General features: G+C 35.7%; 1 protein-coding gene across 1 annotated transcript in view; it reads left to right on the forward strand.

Moving 5' to 3' along the window:
- The window catches only part of DIAPH2 (diaphanous related formin 2), a 265,679-nt gene that overhangs the window by 169,002 nt on the left and 72,730 nt on the right, over nt 1–23,947 (forward strand). Inside the window, exons 27-28 of the mRNA XM_050902012.1 lie at nt 5,161–5,296; nt 23,598–23,693. Of these exons, the coding sequence (XP_050757969.1) occupies nt 5,161–5,296; nt 23,598–23,693 (232 nt within the window). The remainder of the gene's footprint in view (nt 1–5,160; nt 5,297–23,597; nt 23,694–23,947) is intronic.

The raw sequence follows: 23,947 nt of genomic DNA on the forward strand, positions 1-23,947 counted from the left end.
AAAAAAAGGGGTTGTATACATTAAAATATTTCTGTCTGCTGAGATTCACTTGAAAATGATTTCAGTTTTTGCATGCACTTACATGTTTTGAAAAGACAGTATCTAGATGAATACTTTTCAAAATGTTTTCCAAAGCTGTTGGGAAGGCTTTTATTCTTAACTGTGGATTGCCTCTTGCTTTGTGACATTTGTCTGGTTTGTAACTGTCATATTAGTTTGGTTTTATCCTTTAATTAGGGAGTAAATATAGTTGTGTAGTGTATACCTGTGAACACTAGTATGTACTTTGTCACTGTTGAGCTACATTGCAGTAACAAAACTGATTATTTTTTTTTCCCCTCCTTTAAAAGCAATGCCAATTACACAGCTTTTTTTTTTTAAGTGTTCAAACTGATCTCTATGTTTTTAGGTAATTTAGCCTGCAAACCTACACAGAAAGGATATCACTGGCATTAGATACTTAAAAATAACCTGATAACCCGAAATAGCACTGTTCTGTATTAAAAGAAGTCCACAGAAACTCAGGAGTTAAGAAGAGAATAGGTATAGAGGAGTATAAAAGTATGCCAAAGAAAAGAGGTGAAAGCATGAGATGATGTACAGATTTCTTTTAACTTAACTTAAGGCTTAACTTTAGATTGGTGGGGCCCAAATAGCACTGTGGTAAGGCAGGTGCAGAATCACATCACCTTTGTATTAGAAAATGTTCGGCTTGCCCACAGTCTGGAGGTCTAGAAAGCGAGGAAATAGTAAATAATGAAGTGATCGAAGCCACATGAGAGAGAAAAATAACCCTTTGCAGTAAAATTGTAGAAAATGAAACTTAAAAGATTGGTGGTATAATTCAGGCAGAGCAAATGCTGTAGAAACCACTAGACATCTGAGTCAAAATTCTCTCTACCTTTATTTACAGTCATCTTCAATCAGTTTTGAAAAACTATAATCAAATTTGTTAGCAATATTAATTCAAATATAAAGTATGTTTATAAATACAGATGAATATATATTTGTTTTGCTTTCAGCACAACTTGAAAACAGCTGGGAGTATGTTCTCGCAAGTGATTTATTTCAGGCTTTCATCCAACTCTGACTAAATGTACAGTAGTAAATGACATAACAAATATGAAATGGTTAAGAGTCAGACTGCCTGATGCAGAGTAATAACAAAGTAGTACATTCCAGGTGGTGTGGTTCTGAGACACTTTATGAAGGAAAGGGATTGCATGCACTAAACAATAGTGATGATTCCAATAGATCATCCTTGTTCTTTTTTTCACAATATTCATTTTGAATTGGTATGGAGATGAAAAGAAGATACGTTAAATTTCAAGGAATGCGGCATAAAACTATTTGGGTGGGTAGGAGGTTCAAGAGAATCAGGGATGGCAGGAAAGAATCCACTAAATAATAGTCAGAAATACTAGAGCTGTTAGCAGGCAGTTACCGGAGTAGTACAGCAAAGCTAAGAGCGGATAAGACACTTTTTTTTTTCCTCTAGAGTAACCCTTTTATGTTGTTATGAAAAAGCTTCTGAAGCTGTATGTGTGCAGTGCTGCATTGCACTGTTAGTTGTGAAACGGCCAGTCTAGGGAGCAAGAGCCCCAGAGGTGTGTTGGTGTGATGCCCTGCTGGGGTTCCTCTCTCCTGCCTTGCAGAGTGCCCAGTTTGACCACTGCAGAAAGTGCTGGGTGTTAATGCCCCTTTGCTGCAACCTGTACCTGTTGTAGCAACAGGTTGTTTGGAAAAAGCTCTTGTATTTTAGGTTAGCACTTAGTGGATTTCTACTTGCTGTCCGCGACTCTTCCTTTGTAGTCTCTGGAAAGAGACTATATGTGAAGATACTCTAAAGCATTTATATCCCGGAAGAAAATGAAATACTAGGAAGTGTGCATTTTGAAGAAATAATGGACAGGCCATCTGACCTTTGTGCTTTCTGTGCTGCATGTGTTGGAATGGTGGGGTTTGTTTATTTTTGTTTGTATGTAGATATGCCTGTATATGAAGGGATGGGTGTAGGTAGATTAAGATAGGCTCTCTCACACACAGTTACCAGTGTTTTGTTATCTTACTGTTCTTCAGGAAGATTAAACCTTTATTTTGAATGGCTTTTGTTTGAATCATCATTGGTAGCCAGCATATTTTATGAACTGCAATCTGTATTTTCATGTAATTTCCCTTCAGCTAGGACATGTAGAGTCTGGCTCAAAGTAAATTGCCAGATACAATAACTTTAGAACTTGTTTAGTTCAGTCTGCTGTAGTCTTCCTGTTAGAAAATGTGACAGAATCTGTGATCTAATCATAGTATGTCAATGGCTAGTGGGCTACTAGTTCAGTCATGACATTTCTTATTTGCTTTCTCTCATAAGATTGTGGGCATTTACTTTCATTGCAGCCTGTGAAGTTGCAGTAAAATGAAATCTCTGTCAAGTGTGATTGAATGTGCAGTGACAGAACTGTCCAAAAACAAAAAGGATAAAACATTGATTTTCTCCTTTAATTCTCTTTTCTGAAAGAAAAGGTGTTTCTCAGTGTGATCAGTTATGTGATGGTACAGCAAATGCAGTTCTTGGTCCAATTTTTAAGTGCATCCACAAGTAACATCACTGGTAACTGTGGTATCCAGCATCTGTGCAAAACAGTATCAGCTATTAAAGAAGGGGCTATGTGTGGTATTTTACCTTATTAAACTCTTGAAATGGCATATGCACACCAAAATACGCTGTCCCTTGCTTGAGGGAATATTCTGTATTTGGAGGCATTTGGGAGTCTTGGACTACCAAATACTGATATAATTTATATAAATCTTAACACTTAAAGGTGCTTCAGCTAGGATTTTCTTTTGGAAGTGACAGTCGTCATCTGTAGTTTCTTCCTAGCATGTACACAGTAAGGTGAATAGTCATCTTCATTTATAAACATTTGAAATGTCATTTCTGAGGAATATATAGAACTGTGTAATACGAGTCTGCCCCAAATTTCGTAAGAAAATTTTATTTGTGGAATAATAACTGATATATTGGTGTGGATGTTTACAAAGACATCCACAAAGAAATCTTCTTCTTTGTTTGTATTTGAACATACATGATTTTTCTAGTTTTTAAGGCATGATTAAATTGCGTAGGAAATAAAGTAAATATGGAAACCATTTATCTTATGCCCTGTGCTTAGTAAGTATTGACTGTTCAGCTTTTTAAGCTGAAACATCATTAATGAGCACGTGCTGTGTTAATTCTGGACATTTTTTGATCCAGTATCTTCTTAACTGTTTTGGGACTCCCAAAATCACCTGAATCCCAGACCTACAGTACTTGTAGGTAGAGGTTGTTAGTATACTGTGAGTTGGAGAGGAAAGGGAGCAATAAATTTGTAGCTGTTGTGAATATAAATAAGAAAATTATCCCTAACATTTATCATGTCTGTCTGTGACTTTGGGTGAATTCCATCATGATGGATTTCAGTGAATTTCTTCATGATAAATGAATCTTAGGCAAAGCGAAACTAAGGAGAAATTTAGGATCTTGGGGAACAGCTTAAGGGAATTTGAATATTTCTCTTTTTTGAGAGAGCAGGCCATGTAAAAGGCGTTATGAAGGTATCTGTGAAAAGAAGTGATGAGTAAGTGTAATGGGTTTACGTGTCCGGGTGCTGGCAGAGGGGGGCCACAGCGGCCTCCTCTGTGAGGAGAGGCCGGGGCTGCCCTGTGCCAGGCACAGCCGGTTCCAGCCGGTTCTTGACGGCTCCTCAACAATCCCACCACAGGGCACAGCTGAGCCCAGCAGTGAAGCTGGTTGTGCCTGTGTAAAAACCTGTTTAAGAAAGGGCAACATGTTGCACAGCAGTGAGGAGTGAGAGGCGGGGGGGAAGTGTGAGAAACAGCCCTGCGAGCAGCAGGGCCAGAGAAGAAGGAGGGGAGGAGGTGCTCCAGGTGCCGGAGCAGGGATCCCCCTGCGGCCCATGGAGGAGACCCACACTGGAGCGGGTTTATTCTGAAGGACTGTAGCCTGCAGCGAGGACCCACAGTGGAGCAGGTGAAAAGTGCGAGGAGGAAGGAGTAGCAGAGAGGAACTGTTATGGACTGACTGCAACCCCCCATTCCCCCCCATCCATGCTGCGTTACTCAGGGGGTGTCAGGGGGGCATAGAGGAGTTGGGAATGAAGGAGTGAAGTTGAGCCTTGAGGAGGAGGAGGAGGAGGGAGGAGAGGTGTTTTCTTTTTTGTCTTTGTTTCTCACCATCCAACTCTATTTTAATTGGCAAGAAATTAAATTAATCTTCCCCGAGTGTTTTGCCCATGACAGTAATTGGTGAGCGATCTCCCTGTCTTCATCTCAACCCATGAGCTTGTCATCTTGTTCTCTCCCTATCCTGTTGAGGAGGGTGAGTGAGAAAGTGGCTAGGTGGGTGTCTGGCAGCCAGCCAAGGTCAACCCACCACAGCAAGAAATTGAGATTAACTTCCTTTGGAAAAGGAGAATATCTTCTAGAACGGATGGAGGCAAGATCATGGGAAGTGGTTGTTTGTTTTGTTTTGGTTTTTTTTAATCCAGGGATGTTCTCTTACATTTGTAGTTTTTAGTTTGGTAGTTTGTGTAACGTGTTGACTCAGAGACTTTAGTTTTAGAATTTTAATCTATAAATACAACTGTTTTCCGTTATTTTTGATGTGTTTTGTGTATTTAAGTGATCCAGACTGCTTTGGCTGTTTCAACAAAAATATTTGAAGGAATTGTAGCTTAAATTTTAGTAACTGAGTTTCAATTACTTGTAATTGAAGTCCATTATAGTGGGAACTTGGCTTCATCCCGACTAATCCCTCCTAACAGCAAGATACACGTTTAAGCCAGACTTAGCCTTAATAGAAAAAAAAATTACAAACATGTTGCTGCTGAAAAATTTGGAACTTTTTCATTCACCATAAATGCAAAGCTATTTCAATTTTCATTCTTCTGATTATCTAATAATGCTAATGTGTACAAAAGTATGGTAAGTTATGTTCCCTCTAAGATTTCTGAAGATGCTTGAAGTATTGGATGCCAGTCCCTGTGTTTTTTTCCCCCTCATTGGACATAAATACGGTATCTGTGCAAACAAGGTTATTTTTGTTATTCTTTCTAGTTTTCCTCGGTATATAGACACCCATGTTCATTTTATCTAATGCAGGAGGCGTTAAAAGAAAACAACAAAAGAAGAGAAATGGAGGAGAAAACGAAGAGAGCCAAACTGGCAAAAGAGAAGGCTGAACGAGAGAAACTGGAGCGACAGAAGAAGAAGCAGCAGTTGATTGATATGAACAAAGGTAAGGCATCATTTTTAGTGGAGAGATTTGTTAAAAGAAAAAGAAAGTAAGGAGTAACAAACTGAAGGCTGTTCCTGATCAATATGAAAAATACTTGCTGTCTGTTTTGAAAGCTGAAAAAGAAGGTTAACTTTGTCAGTGAAAACTCTGTTTTGTTTTAGCCTGCCTGATTGTGTAATTCCGTATCTGCCACTTGTTGTGTGTAATGTTCCTTTCAAGGCGTTTTGTTGTGAATTATTGGCTTGTTTTCATTTGTAGAAGTTAATTGATTTTTTCATATGGATTTACTTCCAAGAAAAAGTATCTTACTTGCTTTGTTGTTAATTTAATTCTGTAAACATCTCTATAATCAAGGTAGTGTGACAATTAATGTCTGTCTTTTGGGGCTTGGAGGCTCCATGTTATAATGGACATTCTCTGAACAGTCCTATTAGGAGCTGGAAAATCTGGTTGAGCTTGGAGCCTCAGTACAGTGTGACGTTTCAGCATGATGACAAGCTCAACACACTGCTTTTTAGCTGTGAGAGTATTTTATTTTGCATGAGGCACCCTAAGAGAGAGGACAGTAAGAAAGCAGGAGGAATCAGGTGGTCCTGATATCGATGGTGTGCAGACTTCCAGAAGGTTGTAAAATACAGGCTTTATTCTTTACCTCTTTGACTCCAGAAGGCAAGTAGAGGTGGTAAAACTGTACACTGGATTACACAAGAGATTACTTGAGGCTGCAATTTTTTGTTCAGTTTCCATGAGTTTGTGTTAATCTGCTAATCTGACCCAGCTGTAAAACACTTGTCCTTTTTATCCACTGAACAGTGTTAACAGGTACATAGTCATGGAAAAATGCTGGGGTTTTTTTGGTTATGATGAACTTTATGGAAGATGTGATGATGTATTAACTTTGTCTAAGGATGATGTTGCAGTAAACCGCACAATTATGACAAACTAACATAGTGCTATGCTGGAGATTGATCGAATGGGGGTAAATTTAGAAATAACACTGCCTTTCAAGGGCATATACATAGCATCTGTAAAGTCAGTTTCTACAAGGATGAAAAATTCTGGAGAAATACTAGACCAGGCAAACAGACCCACTCCAACATTTAAGAGGATGACTGTAGAGGTGAACACAGAGCCATGAAAAGACAAGGTACTGGTCAGAATTTCCATCACTGATAATGTGGTAGTGCAGAAATATTGTCACGTAATCCTGACGATACCGTTTGGTGTCGTGTATATTTAGAATGCCAGTATTTCTGGCATATCAGTAAATTCCCCGTCACTAGTGAAAATCTATGACTTGTGTGTGGAAAGCCAGCCCTCAAGGAATGTTAGCCAGCCTCACAACCACGTTTCTCTAGAACCTGCAGTTACACTTGTATCAATATATTCTACAAATATATCATCTATTTAAGCATTACTTTGTCAGACTGAATCATATTTACACTGATTTCAGCAGGTAGTGTTATTTTATCTTTATTGGTATATGTGTACAAGTGTCACAACTTTGTGCTTTTTTTTCTGCTCAGTAATTTCACAGTTTAAATTTGGTAAAAATGGGCAACCTATATATAAATCTGGAAAAACAAAGAAGCGGACAAAGTGAGAACAAGTTTTGCTTACAAGTGAAAAGTCTTTCTTCTGTCATCACTTTATATGTACTATTAATTATATTTTAAGAAATCATAAATTAGATTTGCTATTGTATTTGCTGATTGTGATAATTTTTTTTTCCCAATACTTCATTCTTTGCATTCTGAGTTTTAAAAATTAATTTATATTGATGTACTGTAATTTGAATACCATGATAGAAAACAAATTATTTATGTGGGAATCTTTTAAAAATTCTCAAGTGTTTGTGTACATCACTTTGCCACAAAGCCTCAGGGTTTTGCTGTTTATTTGATTGGTTTCTGTTGTTTTTAAAGTGACTTCTCTAGGACTGGTTGGGAGGGTTTCTGCAGTGGTGCCACGAATCCTATTAGCTTTGGCCTTGCTTGAAGTGGCAGTGACACTGCATGGAATATACTGTAGCATAAGTTTTAGTGAACAACTCTTGCTTTGTATAGTTGACAAAGTTAAATTTCATACCATATAAGATTCTTCTAATAATTTCAGTTTAACTATAAACAAAATATAAAATTTAAATACAGGTGATGCATAAATACATTTTCTATATTTTATGAAGTTAAACTCGTGGAGACGTCTAATGAGACTTTTCTAATCCATTCTTTCAGCGTTTAACTAATCTTTCTTTAATATCTGTCACCTGATAAAAAAAAGTCCTTTGTAATATGGACAGGCGCTTTTCTGTGAGTGGGGTAAGAAGAACCTAAATATCCCATCACCACCCTCCCCTGTACCAGTGTGCTTGAAGCCATACTGAGAGAGGTTAGTTTAAACTACCGCTTAAGACAATGTAAGCTAAGATGTTTTATTAGCTGTTGAAGAGTATGAGAAGCCCATTTAGATACTATTGTCAGTGAATTGGTCTGTGTTTAAGGGCTGTAGCTAGCAGTTCAAAGTTACACCTTCTTAAATTGCTTCAGCTCAGTCGGTGAGAGCATACCTGTCTACATCCATTAATTTTTTAAGCAGGTGAGGAGTAGACCATGCTTAGCAGTAACATAGATGCCTCAGTATACTTATAGCATTTTGCTTTTCATCATGAAAGACTTTTCCTATCAACAGATACAACTGAAGTTTAATTTTGCATTATATTTCTTTGTTACTGAAACTGCAAATATGTGAATACTTGTACATGGCCAGATGCACCAAAACTGCCATTTAAATAACTAATGTTTCTAAACCAGTGCCACAAAGTTAGTTTAATACTTCTAAAATATTTTTTCCAATTTTTAAATATATTGAAATATCCATTTCACATATTACAACTCTGTTGCTGTGGTAGGAGGTGGGGGGATAGCTCCATCCCCACTGGATTCCACGACACTGATATTCAGTTAGCTGTTTTTGCCAAGTAACTATTTTTTTCTTGATACATCTACTTCTGTACGCTCATTGCTGCTTATATAAATAGTTTGTAAATTTGTCTAAGTGAATGTGACACAGAAGACTTAGAGGAAGGAGGCAGATGTCTTCTCAAGCTGTCATTTTGACAAGGTGATTTTCACCCAAAGGGTGTTTTAACCTAACTCTCTTTCAATTATTTCTCTAGCTATATCTTCAAGAATAAAATTTTAACGCATTGCTACAGCCTTTCAGATCAGAGCAATAGAGTTTCTGTATTTTCCAGCCTTTTAGTGTGTAGTTCTATAATAAGTATTTTTTGCTGTTACCTGGTTATGCAGCTACAACTTTTTTGGTGGCCATTGGAGAATCCAGATTAGAATTAATTACATATTAGAATTAATATCTGTTTCTTAGTGTAACTGAGAGAGCAGAAAACTGCAGTGTGGCCAGAGTTGAGAACTGTCCTGTATAATACCTAGTTATGAAGTAACCTCAGAGTTGCCAATATTTTAAAGACCAGGTTACTCAGTTTGGTGTTTTGTGCTTTGTGTAACTGAGATGCCACATAAACACTATGTGTAAACTGATATAAATCCTGCTAAACATTCCAAAATGCATAAAGATGAATGTAAAAATACAGAAAAGCTCTGAAATCCGTATAAACTTTGAAGTGATTTACACTGGACAGCATTGTACAAACTTAAGTAATTCTAAATCTTAAAACACGTCCACATTTCAAAATACAAGTTTTTTCGTGCAAAACTGGAATTGGGCTGATAGGTGACAAAATCAACATATACCTTCTAAAATAAAAAATCACGGTAGGAACTTATCCAACATGTACAATTCTGTTTGCCTCAAGAAAACTTCATTATATCAATGTGTATTAATTTTTGTAAATAAGCACAGTAGTACATACAGAAAGGTTAAGTGGTTCTCAGTTAAACAAAAATAAATATTAAATGAGACTAAGATCTTTTGAGCCTGTGGTTTATCTTGAAGTCAGTTCTATTGGAAGTTGTTTCTTCAGTTGTAGTCAATGGATTTGACATTATTTGGGATGAAATTGTTGATACAGATGAGATGGTTTGGACAGAAAAGGCTGTGTAATGGCTTGAGTCAAAGGCAACTTCTGTGACTTTCTATAAAAGCAGTATGATGGACAAGGCATTATGTAGTACTCAACTTATGGAACATCTCAAAATTTCTGAGCAATATTTTCAGAATTTAACGCTATTTTTCCCTATCTGTGACATGCTCAAGCAGTTTTGAGGAAGATATTAATATCCATATAAAATTGGTTGTTTAAAGACTGATTAAAAATTATAATTAAAAAAACTTATCAAAATTGTTAGAATTAGTTGAATTTGGCAGAGAGAAGTAAATTTTTATATTGTCATGGAATTCTACTCTTACTTGCATTAATGTTTTTCAGAACAAATTTTAAATTGTTCTTAGTGAAAAAGTGTATTTCATATATAGTTGATTTAAAACTACACCTTAAAACAACTTATAGTGAGACCTCTTGTTTAGTATTAAAACTCCATTTTAAAAATTCTTACTATTAATATGTATTTTCCATGATGTAGTGCCTGAACTTCTCTCACTGTGATCTGTGGTGCAGTCGATCTGTGACGCAGTCAAAACCATAGCAAGACATTGTGGCAACTGTTGTACTCTGTTACTTCCAAAACAATACTACTGTGGACGGTCACCTCCACCTCCTCAGTTGTAGCTGTAGGGCTTGGGAATATTTGGTCCTTTTTGGTGTTCTTTTCACTCTGCTAAGGTTTACACATCTGTTTGTTATAGTTCCTGGACTAGTAAGGTACTTCTGTATGCCTGTTTTCCCAGTGAAGTATGGAGACATAGAAAGACTTACGTGACTTACCCACACACCTAGAGATCTTAAATTCCACAGTCTAAATCATGAACCATTCTTTCTCACTACGGGAGAGGAATTCTGTAGGAAAAGGGCTTAACAGTTCCTTCTCTTTTTTAGCGTTCACTAGCTCTATGGAAAGAGAACATTCTTTAGAGCTGTTTTTCAGCAGTGTTTCCTATTTTTTGAGGGCTGTAGCAGACTGGGCTATGATACATTTATACATAGTCTTTCATGACTTCCATCTGACTTAACATCTGCAAAATTCTTGCAGAATTGCTTCTATGTCTATATCTGAACAAGAGAGAGAAAAGAAGAACTGAAGACAGCTTTCTAGGAGCTGAAAAGCGTATAACAGCAATTCTGATGCAAATGTTATTTAATCAGGAACAGTTTTGCTCTTCATTGTATCTGATTACTATGGCAATTAAAATCACCTTTTAACTACCAGTATTAGGATAAAAGATAGAATGAGCTTCCTCAGTCCCAATTAGTATTGAATTAATTGTTTTGAAGATGTATTAACATTCTCCCCTAATGCAGATGAAGATAATGGAAATGAAGTTCTGTGCTAGTGGTTGATGGATATTTCTACTTTCCCTTTTCAAGTACTCTTATATAAGAATTCATATGGTATTTATTCAAACTGGTATGTACTAGTCTCAGCAATGATTCTGTTGTGTTTCCTTGAACTGTTGCTACACTTGCATTGACTGTTGCAGGATACAATTCAAGGTTACTTTTGCTACAGTTTTCTAATGATTCTGTGCTTTCCTGATTGTTATGTCTTCCTTCTATGTCCTTTAGCATAAACAGAAATCCATACAAAGTTTATTACAAGATACATATTATTTTGTAAATGTCTTAGCCTTAATCCTATGAATGTATATATTGGCTAGTGATTGCATGAGGTACCTGGAGTGATAAAACTTGGGACTTATTTACATTCTACAGATTATTAGTTTATGGTGCTGGATGCCAATGAGGCAAGTGTTACAATTCCTTTGGGAAGTCATTATCTTTCATATCAATGTCGATGGTCTGTTTGAATCTGCACTCCTCCTGAAATACAATATTCACAGAAAAAAATTAGATGGAGATTTACATTATGCTTAAATGCGAGCATCTATAGAACCAGGATGAGTTTTGATTTTTCTTCTTCAAAGTAATTATGCATGAGTTGCTCAAAATTTTTTAAGATCTGTTTGAAGATCTTCAGGAGTTTGAAGCCATCTTGAGAATGAGGGGGATGTCAAAATTACTGTAAATGTTATTAATATGGGTCAAAAGCAGCTCAAGAGAAATGCAAATAGATGTGAGCATGGACAGGAAGTTAAAAAGAAATTACAACTTAAAATTTAATCTCACCTTTTAAAATTTTGCAATGGAAGAATTTATGTTTGTTTATGAATATGGCATATGGTACCTTCCAAGTAAACTGATTTAATAAGGTAATTTGTCAGGGGAAAAAAGTTATTAGGCTCTGTGAAACCTGAGGTTGGGATAATTACAGCTGAAGAAAGGCAGAACAATTGGATTCTTTTCACTTAAAAGTAGGTTTCTTGGGGACTGTTTACTGAACAGTAACAAGTGGTAACTTTGGATAGTTGTCTATGCAAATTCAACTTTCCTTTTCCTTAGAGAAATTACTCTTACTTCAAAAAGCAGGTATTGTTAATTTTGAAAATACCTGTGATATTGTTTATCTCAATGTAATTGGTATGTAATGTTATATTCATATATTTTGTAGAACTTCCAGTGTTAAAAAACATTTCTGAAATAATTAAATTAGTTGATCAACTAACTTCTTTAGTATAAGGTTTTTTTTGGGAATCAGATAGCAAGGAGGAGAATTACATGTAGAACTATTGTGAAATGGAAGTTCATTTGACTGTAATGGCAGGACAAGTTTGGTGACTAAATTCTGTCTTAGTGGAATGATAATGTTTTTCTGTGGTTGTAGTATCTCATTTCTAATAGAACTGTTAAGATGCTGCCTTCACAAGACTGGTTTCCCGAGTTATGTAGGAACAATGATCATGTTGATGAGCCCCTTTCTACTGTATGCTTACTGTTAAACACCCCCTCAATTGTTTAAGCGTAGTATACATAAAGTTAACTTCATAAATTAAATAACGATCATTTGCCAAAATACATTATAACAGATCTTCACAAATAATTTTCCATACGAAGTATTGAATAATGAAAAGTCATAACACTTCCACAAATGTTAGCGCAGTTTTGTATGCCAATACAATCATTGTACTTAAAGGTAATTTAAAAGGCTGACGATAAGGCAATGTATACTTAAAAGGAGAAGTTCTGTAAGGCACCAAAGGACGTTTATTTTAATGATAAAAGCCTATTTCTTGTCAAATATAGAGATCTAATTAAATTAACTTGAATGTTACGGCATTGATTTCAGTGTTCTTTGTTAGTTGTATAATCAGACTTTCAACTTGAAATTGCTGGTCATTGGTGAGTTCTGCAAATCACTGGTAGAAGATCTAAAAAATTCTAAACATATTGCATTTCATCTTTTAAATGTGCAGCAGAAACAAAGACTCTGCTTCTGGATTTGTATGAAATCCAGAATTTGTTGAAATCCGGTATTTGTTGAAAGCAGAAAGTAGAAATATGGCTGGGTTTTTTTAGATATTGCCAGATGGGCAATAAAGGTAAAAGTGTGACTTTGCAGGTCTGGAAATTTAGATTTTAAACGTACAGAGGCATCATTCGGTGTCACATTCCATAAGGTGAGAGCCATAATTTAGCAACATTTGTCTTGAGAGTACAGAATGTTCAACTTTACCACGTAAAAAATGATTTTCAGACAGCCATCAAAAGCTAAAAACAAAATATCTCTTTAGACAATGAAATTGTAGTAATGAGAAAACTACCAACTAGAATCTTTGCAGAAAAGTAAAAGAACCGATAGTTGGTCTGTACTAGTATTAAAAAAACAGGTAATTGTATTAATGAGGAAATTTATGTTCAAGGTTGGGCTCTAGCTTATAAATGAGTTCTGAAACTATGTGTGGTTTCTGCTATCTTCTGTATTTTTGTAACAATATACTCTGTAATAATTATTGTTTTGAGTGAAGCTTTCCGTGGTTGCAGTAGGGCTAATCAGTAGATTCCAGGTAAATCCTGTGACATATCAGGGTCAACAGTAAATTTCCTGTTGGAAACATCTTGGGCTACACATTCTAAATTCTGGTAAGTTTTGATGTCTGTGTTGTATTCGGATTCCATACTTGTCCAGTCCACCTGAAATTGGTTAGTTATGGAAAACAGTGTCACTTTCAGGGCCACTTTGGAATCTGTGTAGCAAGGATTCAAAAACATGGACAAGTTACAGCTTGACATTTGTCGTGGCATTTTTCTTTGTACACATTCTTGGTAGGAAAAGTCCTGAGATAGGGGTTGGAAAGTCAAGCATGCTATTGAAAAAGCTAATTCACAAAAATGAAGCTTAGTAAAGATCCTTTGAAGGAAATTCCTTCCGCCCCCCACCCAACTGGGTATATTGTTGAGGTATCATGCTAAGAAATGAAGTTTGGCAGTTTAGTCTGAACTAATTACTTCCCTTTTTTTGAGATTCAATGTGTGATAAAAATGAACGTATACTGATAGGGCTGTCAGGAGCTGGCCAAGAACTATTTAACCTGTTTGATGAAAGATAACTGCTTCTCTATCATATGGGCATGCAGTTGTTTTTGCTCTAAAATAAAATGTATTTTTAAAAAGTTTTCTTTCTTGCGAACTCTGTAATAAGAAAAGGTCAGCTATGGAAGTTTTCTTCTAAAAGGTAGAAGGGCTCATATAAAACAATTCCTGTCTGATTAATATTTTGTTGTGTGTCACAGACAGGTTTCTTTGTTACCTATTTGACTTTGTAATTGTCATCCCAAAATGAGTTTAAGATCAACATTGGTCACTTGTGGTTCTGGCACTGAAATATGATATTTTTTTGTGACATCAATTAGTACAATTGGCTAAAATTGGTTTAGGACTTGGAATAATTTAAATATAAATTGAATGAGGTCACTACAAGATTAAAGAATAATAGTGTCATGGTTTAACCCCAGCCAGCAACTATGCACCACACAGCCACTTGCTCACTCCCCCCAGAGTGGGATGGGGAAGAGAGAATCAGAAGAGTAAAAGTGAGAAAACTCATGGGTTGAAGTAAAGAGAGTTTAATAGGTAAAGCAAAAGCCGTTCACACAAGCAAAGCAAAACAAGAAATTAATTCACTACTTCCCATCGGCAGGCAGGTCTTCAGCTGTCTCCAGGAAAGCAGGGCTGTCATGCGTAACCATTACTTGGGAAGGCAAACGCCATTACTCCGAATGTCCCCTCCTTCCTTCTTCTTCCCCCAGCTTTAGATGCTGAGCATGACGTCCTATGGTCTGAAATATCCCCTTGGTCAGTTGGGGTCAGCTGTCCCGGCTGTGTCCCCTCCCAGCTTCTTGTGCACCCCCAGCCTGCTCGCTGGTGGGGTGGGATGAGAAGCAGAGAAGGCCTTGACTCTGTGTAAGCACTGCTCAGCAATAACAAAAACATCCCTGAATTATGAACACTGTTTCCAGCAGAAATCCAAAACATAGCCCCACAGCAGCTACTGTGAAGAAAATTAACTCTATCCCAGCCAAAACCAGCACAAATAATAAAAAAAAATAAAAAATCAGCAAGAATACTAAAATATTGGAGCAGTTGTTCAACTATAAGCAGTTTTTAAAAGAAAATTATTTTCTAATGCCAAAAGCATTGATGATTTTGTGCTGTCTTATTTATCTGCTAATCACATAAAAGTTGCTTAGTAGTGTAACTGAAGTGTAGCCTTCAAACAGTAGTAGAACTTGATTACACATGCATTTAATTGTTTAGGTGTCATATGGTCATTTTTCTTTCATTTTTTTTGAGCTGCACAATCTTTCCCTTCCCACATAGAGGCAATGTCTTCCCATTTGTTACTAAGTAATCCACATTAAAGTCTGTTTTTTTAAGTTTAGTGAAAGTCATCCTTGCAAGGGGCATAAGTCCATTCAGAATGAGGCCCCAGGGGTAATGCTGATGCATTCAAATTAAATATGTTCTTGCTGAAGCAGACCTTGACCATTGTGACATTTTCTGAAAATGAAAAAGTGTGTGCATTTCAAAAATTGTTTTCAATAACTTGCCAGTACAACAAAACACATTTTTTCTCATTCTATTAACTTTATGTAAGCCTGACATCAGGTTATCATAAACAATGAGCTTAATTAGTATGTGAGCAAGGATTTGCCTTGTTTTGTAAACTGACATGAGGTATAGGTTCACTTATCAGTCATACTGTCCTAACTTGTTCCCGTTTAATTAAAAAGTAAATAACAGTCATGAGACTGTTCTAGTGCAAAATGCCGAGGAAGACTGCTTCCTCGAGATATTTATTATGCATGCAAAATGAATTTAGCAAATGAATAAAATGCAAATATATGAGGAGGACACAAAAACACACTTTCCAAAAGACACTGAAAACTGACCTTTTTAAGTGAATATATTGCAATTAAAAGTTGTCGTACTGATTATAAATAAGTCTTGTTTAAAAGTTTATACAGGACACACATTAGACTTCTGCAAAGTACTTAGAAGTTCAAAGCAAAACGGTGTAGTGCAAGATGTGAATAGAAGTGTAATTTTGAAACCATTTGGAGAAGCAGGCAGGTAGACAGCATGTATTACCTAACGTGGTATTTGACTGGACTCTTTCAGTAAGGACCCAAATTTATGAAAAATTTCCTGGGAAGTTCCTGTAAACTATTGCCCAAATGACTGTGCAATACTTACATTTTTTATTAACTTAGATTAGTTTACAATTACTATATTTGTAATGATGAGTACAAGGTGTTTTGCAAAGTACATGTGGGTATTGCCTTTACTGGAAAATGAAAGTGCACCAGTAAAATATATGAGTATTCCTGTAGTAATCAGTGCAGCCCAGTAAAAGGGAAGGCAGCAAAACACTCCAGAAACAAGAGCATGTTCCCAGGGCCTCTCGGAGCCTTAGCTGTGAATCTGAACTGAAGAAACCAAATAGATAGGAGGTGGATCATGTTTTGGATGCATGGGCTGAGCTCTGTTGTAGCTTCAAGTGAAGTGCAGTTCCTGTAGTCTTAAGTTGTTCAAGTAACTTAAAAAGCCTAAGCTATTTGGTTGTTTCATGTTACCATCAATAGTGCTACCCTAGTTCTTATATTTCATTTCAGAACAATAGTAATTATTGGGATTTTTTATGTTCTAATCAAAATAGCCTCCTTTCTATTGCAAACTGAAAAAGCACTCATCATGAAGGTCCTGAAAAAATCTGCTAGAAGATGCTTATTCCTGCCTTTTTGATAGATGATAATATGGTAAAGGCTGAGGTAAAACTTTGTGCGATAGAGGCCACAAAAAGAAACTGAAATTGGTCTCGCCAAGTTTCTAGTTCTTCCAATCTAAATCAGAAAGTTATGTTTCTGAATCCCTTGAACATTTTGAGCTGGGAAGAAAGTGGCTTTAGTGCGTGGAAATATAGCTGATATTTGGAGGCAATGTTTAGATAAAACCTCTTCTAAATTTACTTTAAGACCTCACTTAAATCTATTCTTTCTTTGTGTTCTGTAATGAGGGGAGGGGAAAGGAAGTGAAAATATTTCAATACTTTTACTCAAAAGTAAAAAGGACGTTAAATATTTTTAAAAAATCATTTCAAAATAGCTCATAAGAAGTAAGCTTGGCTTCAGGGAAATTGTTACTTGTCTTCTTGAGGAAGGTAAGGACCTATTTTTAGGACAATTTCGTATGATTGTTTAGAGGAGAGAAACTAAAGACTCCCATGAAGTTGAAATCATCAGAGCTGGCCACTACCACCGAAGCAAGTTCAGGAATGCCTACTGAACCAGAGGCAACCCAAGAAGTTAAATATTCCCATCTTTATGGAAAGTCTATGAAAGAGCTCTGATTTTATGTACATTTATCATTCATGGTTCAGGTTAGTCCCTAAACAGAGCACTACCACATGTTTTTTGGTGGGACCTTTCAGCAGTGCTCTTTTAATTGCAAGAATGACTTCAAAAGCCTCATAGGCTACAACAGACTAAACACATTTCAGTTTCCAATATGAAATTTTAGTAGCAGTTATTTTAAAAAAAATGAGACAGTAAAACCTGTTGTCCTGGCTCAGCTGTAGCTTTTATTGCTCCTCAGGCTAGCAAAAGAATGATACTTTACCTGTATATTTTTTTGTCAACTTCAATTTTTATTTTAATCATATGAGTTATAAATAGAAGAGAACATTATTTTGCATTTAATATTGGGAGGTATGGACGTTGGGGTCTCTTTTAGAGGTTTACATGAGATTTGTCAGGAAGTGATAAAGGAAGGTAATATTGACATAAAGGATTCTATATCTACCTTAAGGGTTGTATTTCATAAGGTGCTAGCAGTGATAGCAAAGGGAAATATTTTATCTTCATCTCCATGTTGAAATGGTTCCTCTGTTTCAGAGGAACTCTGTTGAAACAGAGAAAACGGCTACAGAAGCAGGTGAAGGATTGCGTTTGCTCTGTGAAAAATAAGATAAAGTAAACATTCTTCATCATTCTAAAGTGATTTTTTTTCTACCTTTATAACACAGTCCTCATGGTTAATTTAGCAGTGTACAAATTATGCTAAAATAAATTACCTACCTATACTGCGGAATCTTAGTTCTACATCTATGTCAGATATAGTCATAATACAGTGCAAGAGCAGGCTGTTTCAAATAATTATTTTGAAAAATGAAGATACTTGAATCCCTCTGCTGTGTTCCAGAGGTAGGTTAAATGTCAGCTGCGTATTCTTATTTGTGTTGGGTAAAAGACCTGATGTGCTTCATGAGCTTTGTCTCTGGACTGTGTTAACTGCTTGAACTGTTTTTACGCAAATTCTCATACAGTGGATACAAGCAACGTAAGGCCTACGGAACAGCAAAGCATCTTGATTTGTTTTGGGTTTTTTTTTTTAACATTTCCTATCTTAAGTACTTGTCAAAGAGAGATTCCCATGTAAGGATGGTGACAATTAAAAAAATGTACATGCAAAGCAGAAGGGAGACTCGGTGATAACAGGACGTGTCTAAAAGCATGCTTGAAATCTTTAGTCCTTCATGTACTGATTTTTTTTTTTTTTTTTAAAACTTGATTTTATATTTTACAGAGGGAGGCTTAAGGACTGTGTAATACTATTGTAGTCTTTCCTGCAATAGTATTGCACATGCAAAGGCACATTTACATTAATTTTACCTTTTTAGAAAAATGTTTCTTTTCCTGCCTTGTTTCTAAATATTTAAAATTGTAAAGTTAATCTTATCAATCCATCTCCATATGCCATTTGCTGATGGATAAAATATAAAGAATGGCTTGACTTTGGGACAGGTTATCTATCTTTGGAAAGCTGAAGTTTAAAAATAATATTCTGGAAATAGATTATATGCTTTGTTTCTACCTGATATTTACTTCTTTGGGAAGTACTATACATTAGAATTAAACTGCTAATTGATTGTAAAGTTTTGAATTCAGTGTGTTATATGAAGAAAAATCAAGATAGATTACTCATACCTGATCGTAGACTTCCTAATATACTTTTGTCTTGATAAATATTCTAAACAAACAATTATTATTTGGAAGGACAGTTTTCCTCATAAATATAAAGGTCATATCTGCACGAGAAGACGTTTGAAAATAAAAAACACTTGCTCAAAAGTAAAGCTTAGTTCATGACTGCAGATACCCAGGAATTTTGTTCTCCATGCTGTAACTTATGCATGGAGTTACAGCCCGAGTGCCAGTAATTGGTTTCTTGCACACTCATTCCCCATTTTATCCTGTACCCTTTTAAAATATATCCCATCAATAAGGAGTTGCAGATTGATGCTTTAGGTAGAGTGGATTGAAAAGATCATGTGACTTATGCTGCTGCTATTGCCTGTGCTATATTATATAATTCCTCTCAGAATTTTTTGCTTCATCCTTAAAATCTCTAGACTTCTTATTCCCACAGTCTTGTTTGGAAATGCGTTCTGGAACATCATTTTTGATTGCAAAGATACTTCCACTAACTCGGCCTAAATGTTTTCCTGTTTGCTGCTGTACCAAAACAGCCCTCTCTTGGGGAAGTTATCTGTTGGGATGAGTTTTCTCTCTTGGGACTTTGCAGATTCTAAACACAGAATGAGGTTGTCATACCTCTTTTCAGTGGCTGCTTTATGTAGTCTAAAGAAATCATGCTGCCTTAGGCATTTCTTGATAGAATCCACTCCCTTGATTATTGTAAAGGCTTTTCCAGTTGTGATTTGTCTTCTGTGAATGCTGTAATCAAGCTTGTATACCACTACTATTGGAAATAGAGTATGCTGACTTTTTAACATACTGATCAGATATTTGCATGTCATCTGTTGTTATGGCAAATCCACTAATTAGGTTTTCAGAAAAATTCAGCTGATAAGCTCTCAAATGTTAAAGCTTCCTATCTATAAACAACCTTTTGTTGTTACTTAGCCAGATATTTTACTAATGACCATCTTTTGCACCTTCCACTAATGAATTAAGCAGCCATTATTTCAAATGTTGAAGACCAGATAAATGAGAGAGAACTTTTCTAGCCAAATGACAGAAACGATAAACCATAGATTTAGTCTAATATCTCTGGCAGAACTATACTGTCATAATCTTGTGTTCTGTTGTGTTCAAAACTTGTTCGAAAGGCCTTTCATACTACCAGGTGAAGACTACCATACTTCTTTTTCCCCAGCTAATGTTTTGGTTTTATTATAAACAAATTCTACATTTGCTGTTCTCAAATAATAATAATATTACTAGGTATTTGGTCATTTCAAATGGCACGTTAATTTCAAAGAGATTTGCAATTTGCTTCCACGTCAGCTGAGAGAACTTTATATTAGCTGATTTGGCATTACTCATCCGTGGTCATTTATCTATCTTGTCTTTGTTCCAAGGGGTAGTACTATTTATGTGCATTAACATTGAAGTTAAAAGTTCACCCGGTTTGACTGTGTTGACATTATTATACATCTCTAGCAATAGTCACTGTTCTGTTTGTAATATTGTCTTTCACCCCTCACCCCCCACCCTTTTGTACATCCAGATCTTCAGTTTCTGATTTAATTTCTTATGGTTTATCAAAGGTCTCCTTTTTTGAAATTGGCAGTCTAGTTCCAGAGTACTAATGTTTAGAATGTCATTTAACATAGAAAATCTGACCACAAATACTAAATGCTTATTAAGACCAGTTCATCTAAAATCTGTTGTTATTTATAAAAGCAAAGTGTAAAATCCAGCGTATTGCCTTTATACACAGCAAATTTGTTTATAGATGCATGATACGACTATTCCTCAGCATTCATAAGTGAATTGAGCTTATGCCAGTCTTTTTCATATACACTTTAACGTTAAGGCCTACTCTAATTCCTTTTTCTGTTCTGTTCTGTTTCCTATAACTGGTCAAAAATGATGAAAAGTTTAGGTATCTTGATATTAAGATTGCCTGCTCATCTGAAATGTGACTTTATTTGTTCATTGTTTCATATTTCTTTTTTCTCTCTCTGTGCCTCTCAGCTTGTTTGGGGCTCTTCAGCAGTGTAAGAAGCAATAATATTGTTCTATGGAAGAAGAAAGTTATTTTTGTCTTCATTATTATCGTTAAAAGTGGCCAAAATCTGTTGACTAACACTGGTCTAAATTGTGGGACCTCCAAGAGGACGAGTCTTACTGTAACCTAAAAACGCACCAAACCTGCAATAGAATATTAGTGTGAAATCCAAATTAAAACAAATCGCGCTTGTAGTTCACACATCAATTAATGATTAAGAATTTTTTTGCCTTTTCAGTTCTGTTTAATACCTATAGTGAATCTGGCTCTTTGCTAAGGCTAATCAAAGTCTTACAGAGCCAGTCATAAGATGGAAACAGCTTGCAAATTTTTTTGCATGCATGCATACATTTGCTGTCTCTTTAATGCTTGGGACCAACTTGGAAAAGAAAGAATGAGGAAGAAAATTACTTGTTCCAGATGAAATCCCTATCCTTGTGTACAATGGAAGATATCTAAAAGAGAAATAAGGTTTACGTATTTTATTTCCACTGACAATTTCTGTTGGAAATAAGTTTCTCAGTTTAGAAACTTGTGGTAGTTTTTGTCTTTGTTTCTGATTTGTGTCTACAAGTTGCTGTAGGTAGTATTAAAAAAAAAAAGGGGGGGGGGGGAAATCAAGGAGATAGCTGGTAATATGTGAAGTACCTCAGCAAGAACTGTGAGAAAGGCTGACATTTCTGTTGAATTTTGTTTATGAATTTTAATGAAGGCTAACTGAAAACGCAGTTCTTTGTCCAGCTTCCACTTAATCACCTGATGACTTTGATTAAGATGCAGTGCTGAGATCAGACCTAGCATAAATTTTACTTTGAGGAGTTAAAAATCTCATCACTCTGTTCTATAGCTTCCTTAATTCATGTGTCTTTATAGTGTATCTTTTGATATTCCAAAAATAGGGTGTTTTTTAGCAGTTGCAGTAATTAGCAGGTAGAGTAGCACACTCAGCAAAAAAGAAGTGGAAGGCTGCATAAACATTTATGAAGTATTGAAGGATTTTTGTCTTTTTCAATAAACTCTGCCAACTCTTATTTTTAATGAAGATTGAATGATATTGTAATTTTTCTATGCATAAAATATTCTAACATATTAACTAATTCTGTGTATTACAGCACATTCATTAAATGTTTCAGACCAACTTGATGTGTATTAGTTTGGACAAAGTGTATTCACAGACCTTTGATTTAGAAAATAAATTTAATACAGAGCCAACAATAAATCAATGAATAAGCATGTGTAGGGTAAGGAACACAAAGAAAAATAATTATGTTGTATGCTTTAGAGAAGATTCTGGCCTTGTATATTTGAGTGTGAATCCAGAGAAGCTAATTTCCTTATTTATCTTGCAGGAGCTTAGGTTTTTTTTAAGGGTTTTAGATGGAATGTAATTAAAACTGGTCTTTCAGAGTCTTCTGCTGGTTGCTACTCTTGCTCTGCTCCCTTTCATCTTCCACTGGAGGGAACTTTATGTATGTGTTGTATATTATACATAATGGTTTAAATTATGTTGATGTATAATTTAAGTTTATCAGGTAGTTACACTGAAGATCACCATCTAGAAATTTGAACCAGGTCTTGTTTTAGGATTGGCGTGGTCTTATATCAGGTCTGGATTTAGTCTAATAAATCTAAATGTAATAGAGAACCAGGGCAGAATATCTTTTGCATTAATAAGCTGCTTTTAAATTTGAACATTTGAGAGCTTGAATGTGCATTTAACCTCCTAAACTTTGTGTGAGTCAGAAGCGTTTTACTGTAATGTAAATCTTTTGCATAAAGTAATTATCTTCCCACTCTGTGATGGGGAATTTTATATTAACTTGAAGTCTGAGAGATGTGAATAAAATGTCCACCTACCTGCTGAATCTAGTCTATATTTTAGTTTTGGGTTATAACACAGACATGAGAACAGAAAGAGAGGCATTCATCAATAGTTTTGTAACATTGCAGTCCTTTGACCTCTATTTCTCATGCTGTTGAATGCTGCTATCAACTGTTATTAATAGACTGAAATGTAAAGGAAGTTAAAGATTTAAATACGTAAAAAGGAGGTAGTCTTTCTACCCAGATTTCCAAAATGCACCATAAAGTCCAGCAATTTAAAGGCTACAGATTAGCTTGGATATGGAAAAGAAGAGAAAGATTTAGCAGAAGTAGAATTCAGCTTTTAAGAAATGTTATGCCACCCAGTTTCACTGCATGATTCTTCCCTCTTCGTTCTTTCCTTACCTTAAGATGATCCATGGTATATTGTTACATGCGTAGTATATGGCGTATGTATCCTCGCATGTCATATAGATAAATGTTTTTTTTTCCCCAAGGATTTAATGCATCATGAAGGTGGGAGGCAACATATAAAATACTTGCAGTATTACAATATTTAACTTTGTGCCATTCAGTTTCATCAGATTTTCCATGTGCATTGATTAAATCAAGAAGAGATGACCTGTTTCTACTTCAGGAAAGTCTTAAAAGAATTTAACAGTGAAACAGCAGTCATTCACCAGCAGCTGTCTATCTGCATGCTGAAGATGTCATCAATAATGCACAAGATAACAACTCTAAGTTGAAAGAACAGTAGGATTGGCATTAATTTTGCTTAATAGAGCATCATATGCAAACTAGACAGTGATACCTGAAGCACTGACAGGATCCATTACTTTAAAACGTATATGTCTCTTATTTGGAAGCATTATGTAAACTTGACAACACTTTTTTTCTTTCTAAAGTCTGATTTCAAATGCACTGAGATTAATATTATTTTTCTCCTATTCTCAGAGGGTGATGAGACGGGAGTGATGGATAGTCTGCTTGAGGCCTTGCAGTCAGGAGCAGCATTCAGAGATCGCAGGAAACGAACACCAAGAGGACAAGGTAAGATGCTTTCTAAAAACTTCTAGTTATAAACTGAGCGGGCAAAAGTTGTTTTGCAAAGATTTACCAACAGTTTTCACTGGCAACCGTTGAGCTACTGTTGGTCATTGCCTACTGTGAAAACTCAGCATGCTCTTTGTGATCACGGATTTTTAACTTGATACCTCTATCTTCAGATAACTGTGTGCTCTAAGATATGACAAGGGGTCCTGTTGTGTTTGAAATGGCATTTAAAACATTGCTGCACAAAGTAT

This window comes from Gymnogyps californianus, chromosome 9 (assembly GCF_018139145.2).
Source record: "Gymnogyps californianus isolate 813 chromosome 9, ASM1813914v2, whole genome shotgun sequence".
Classification (NCBI taxonomy): domain Eukaryota; kingdom Metazoa; phylum Chordata; class Aves; order Accipitriformes; family Cathartidae; genus Gymnogyps; species Gymnogyps californianus.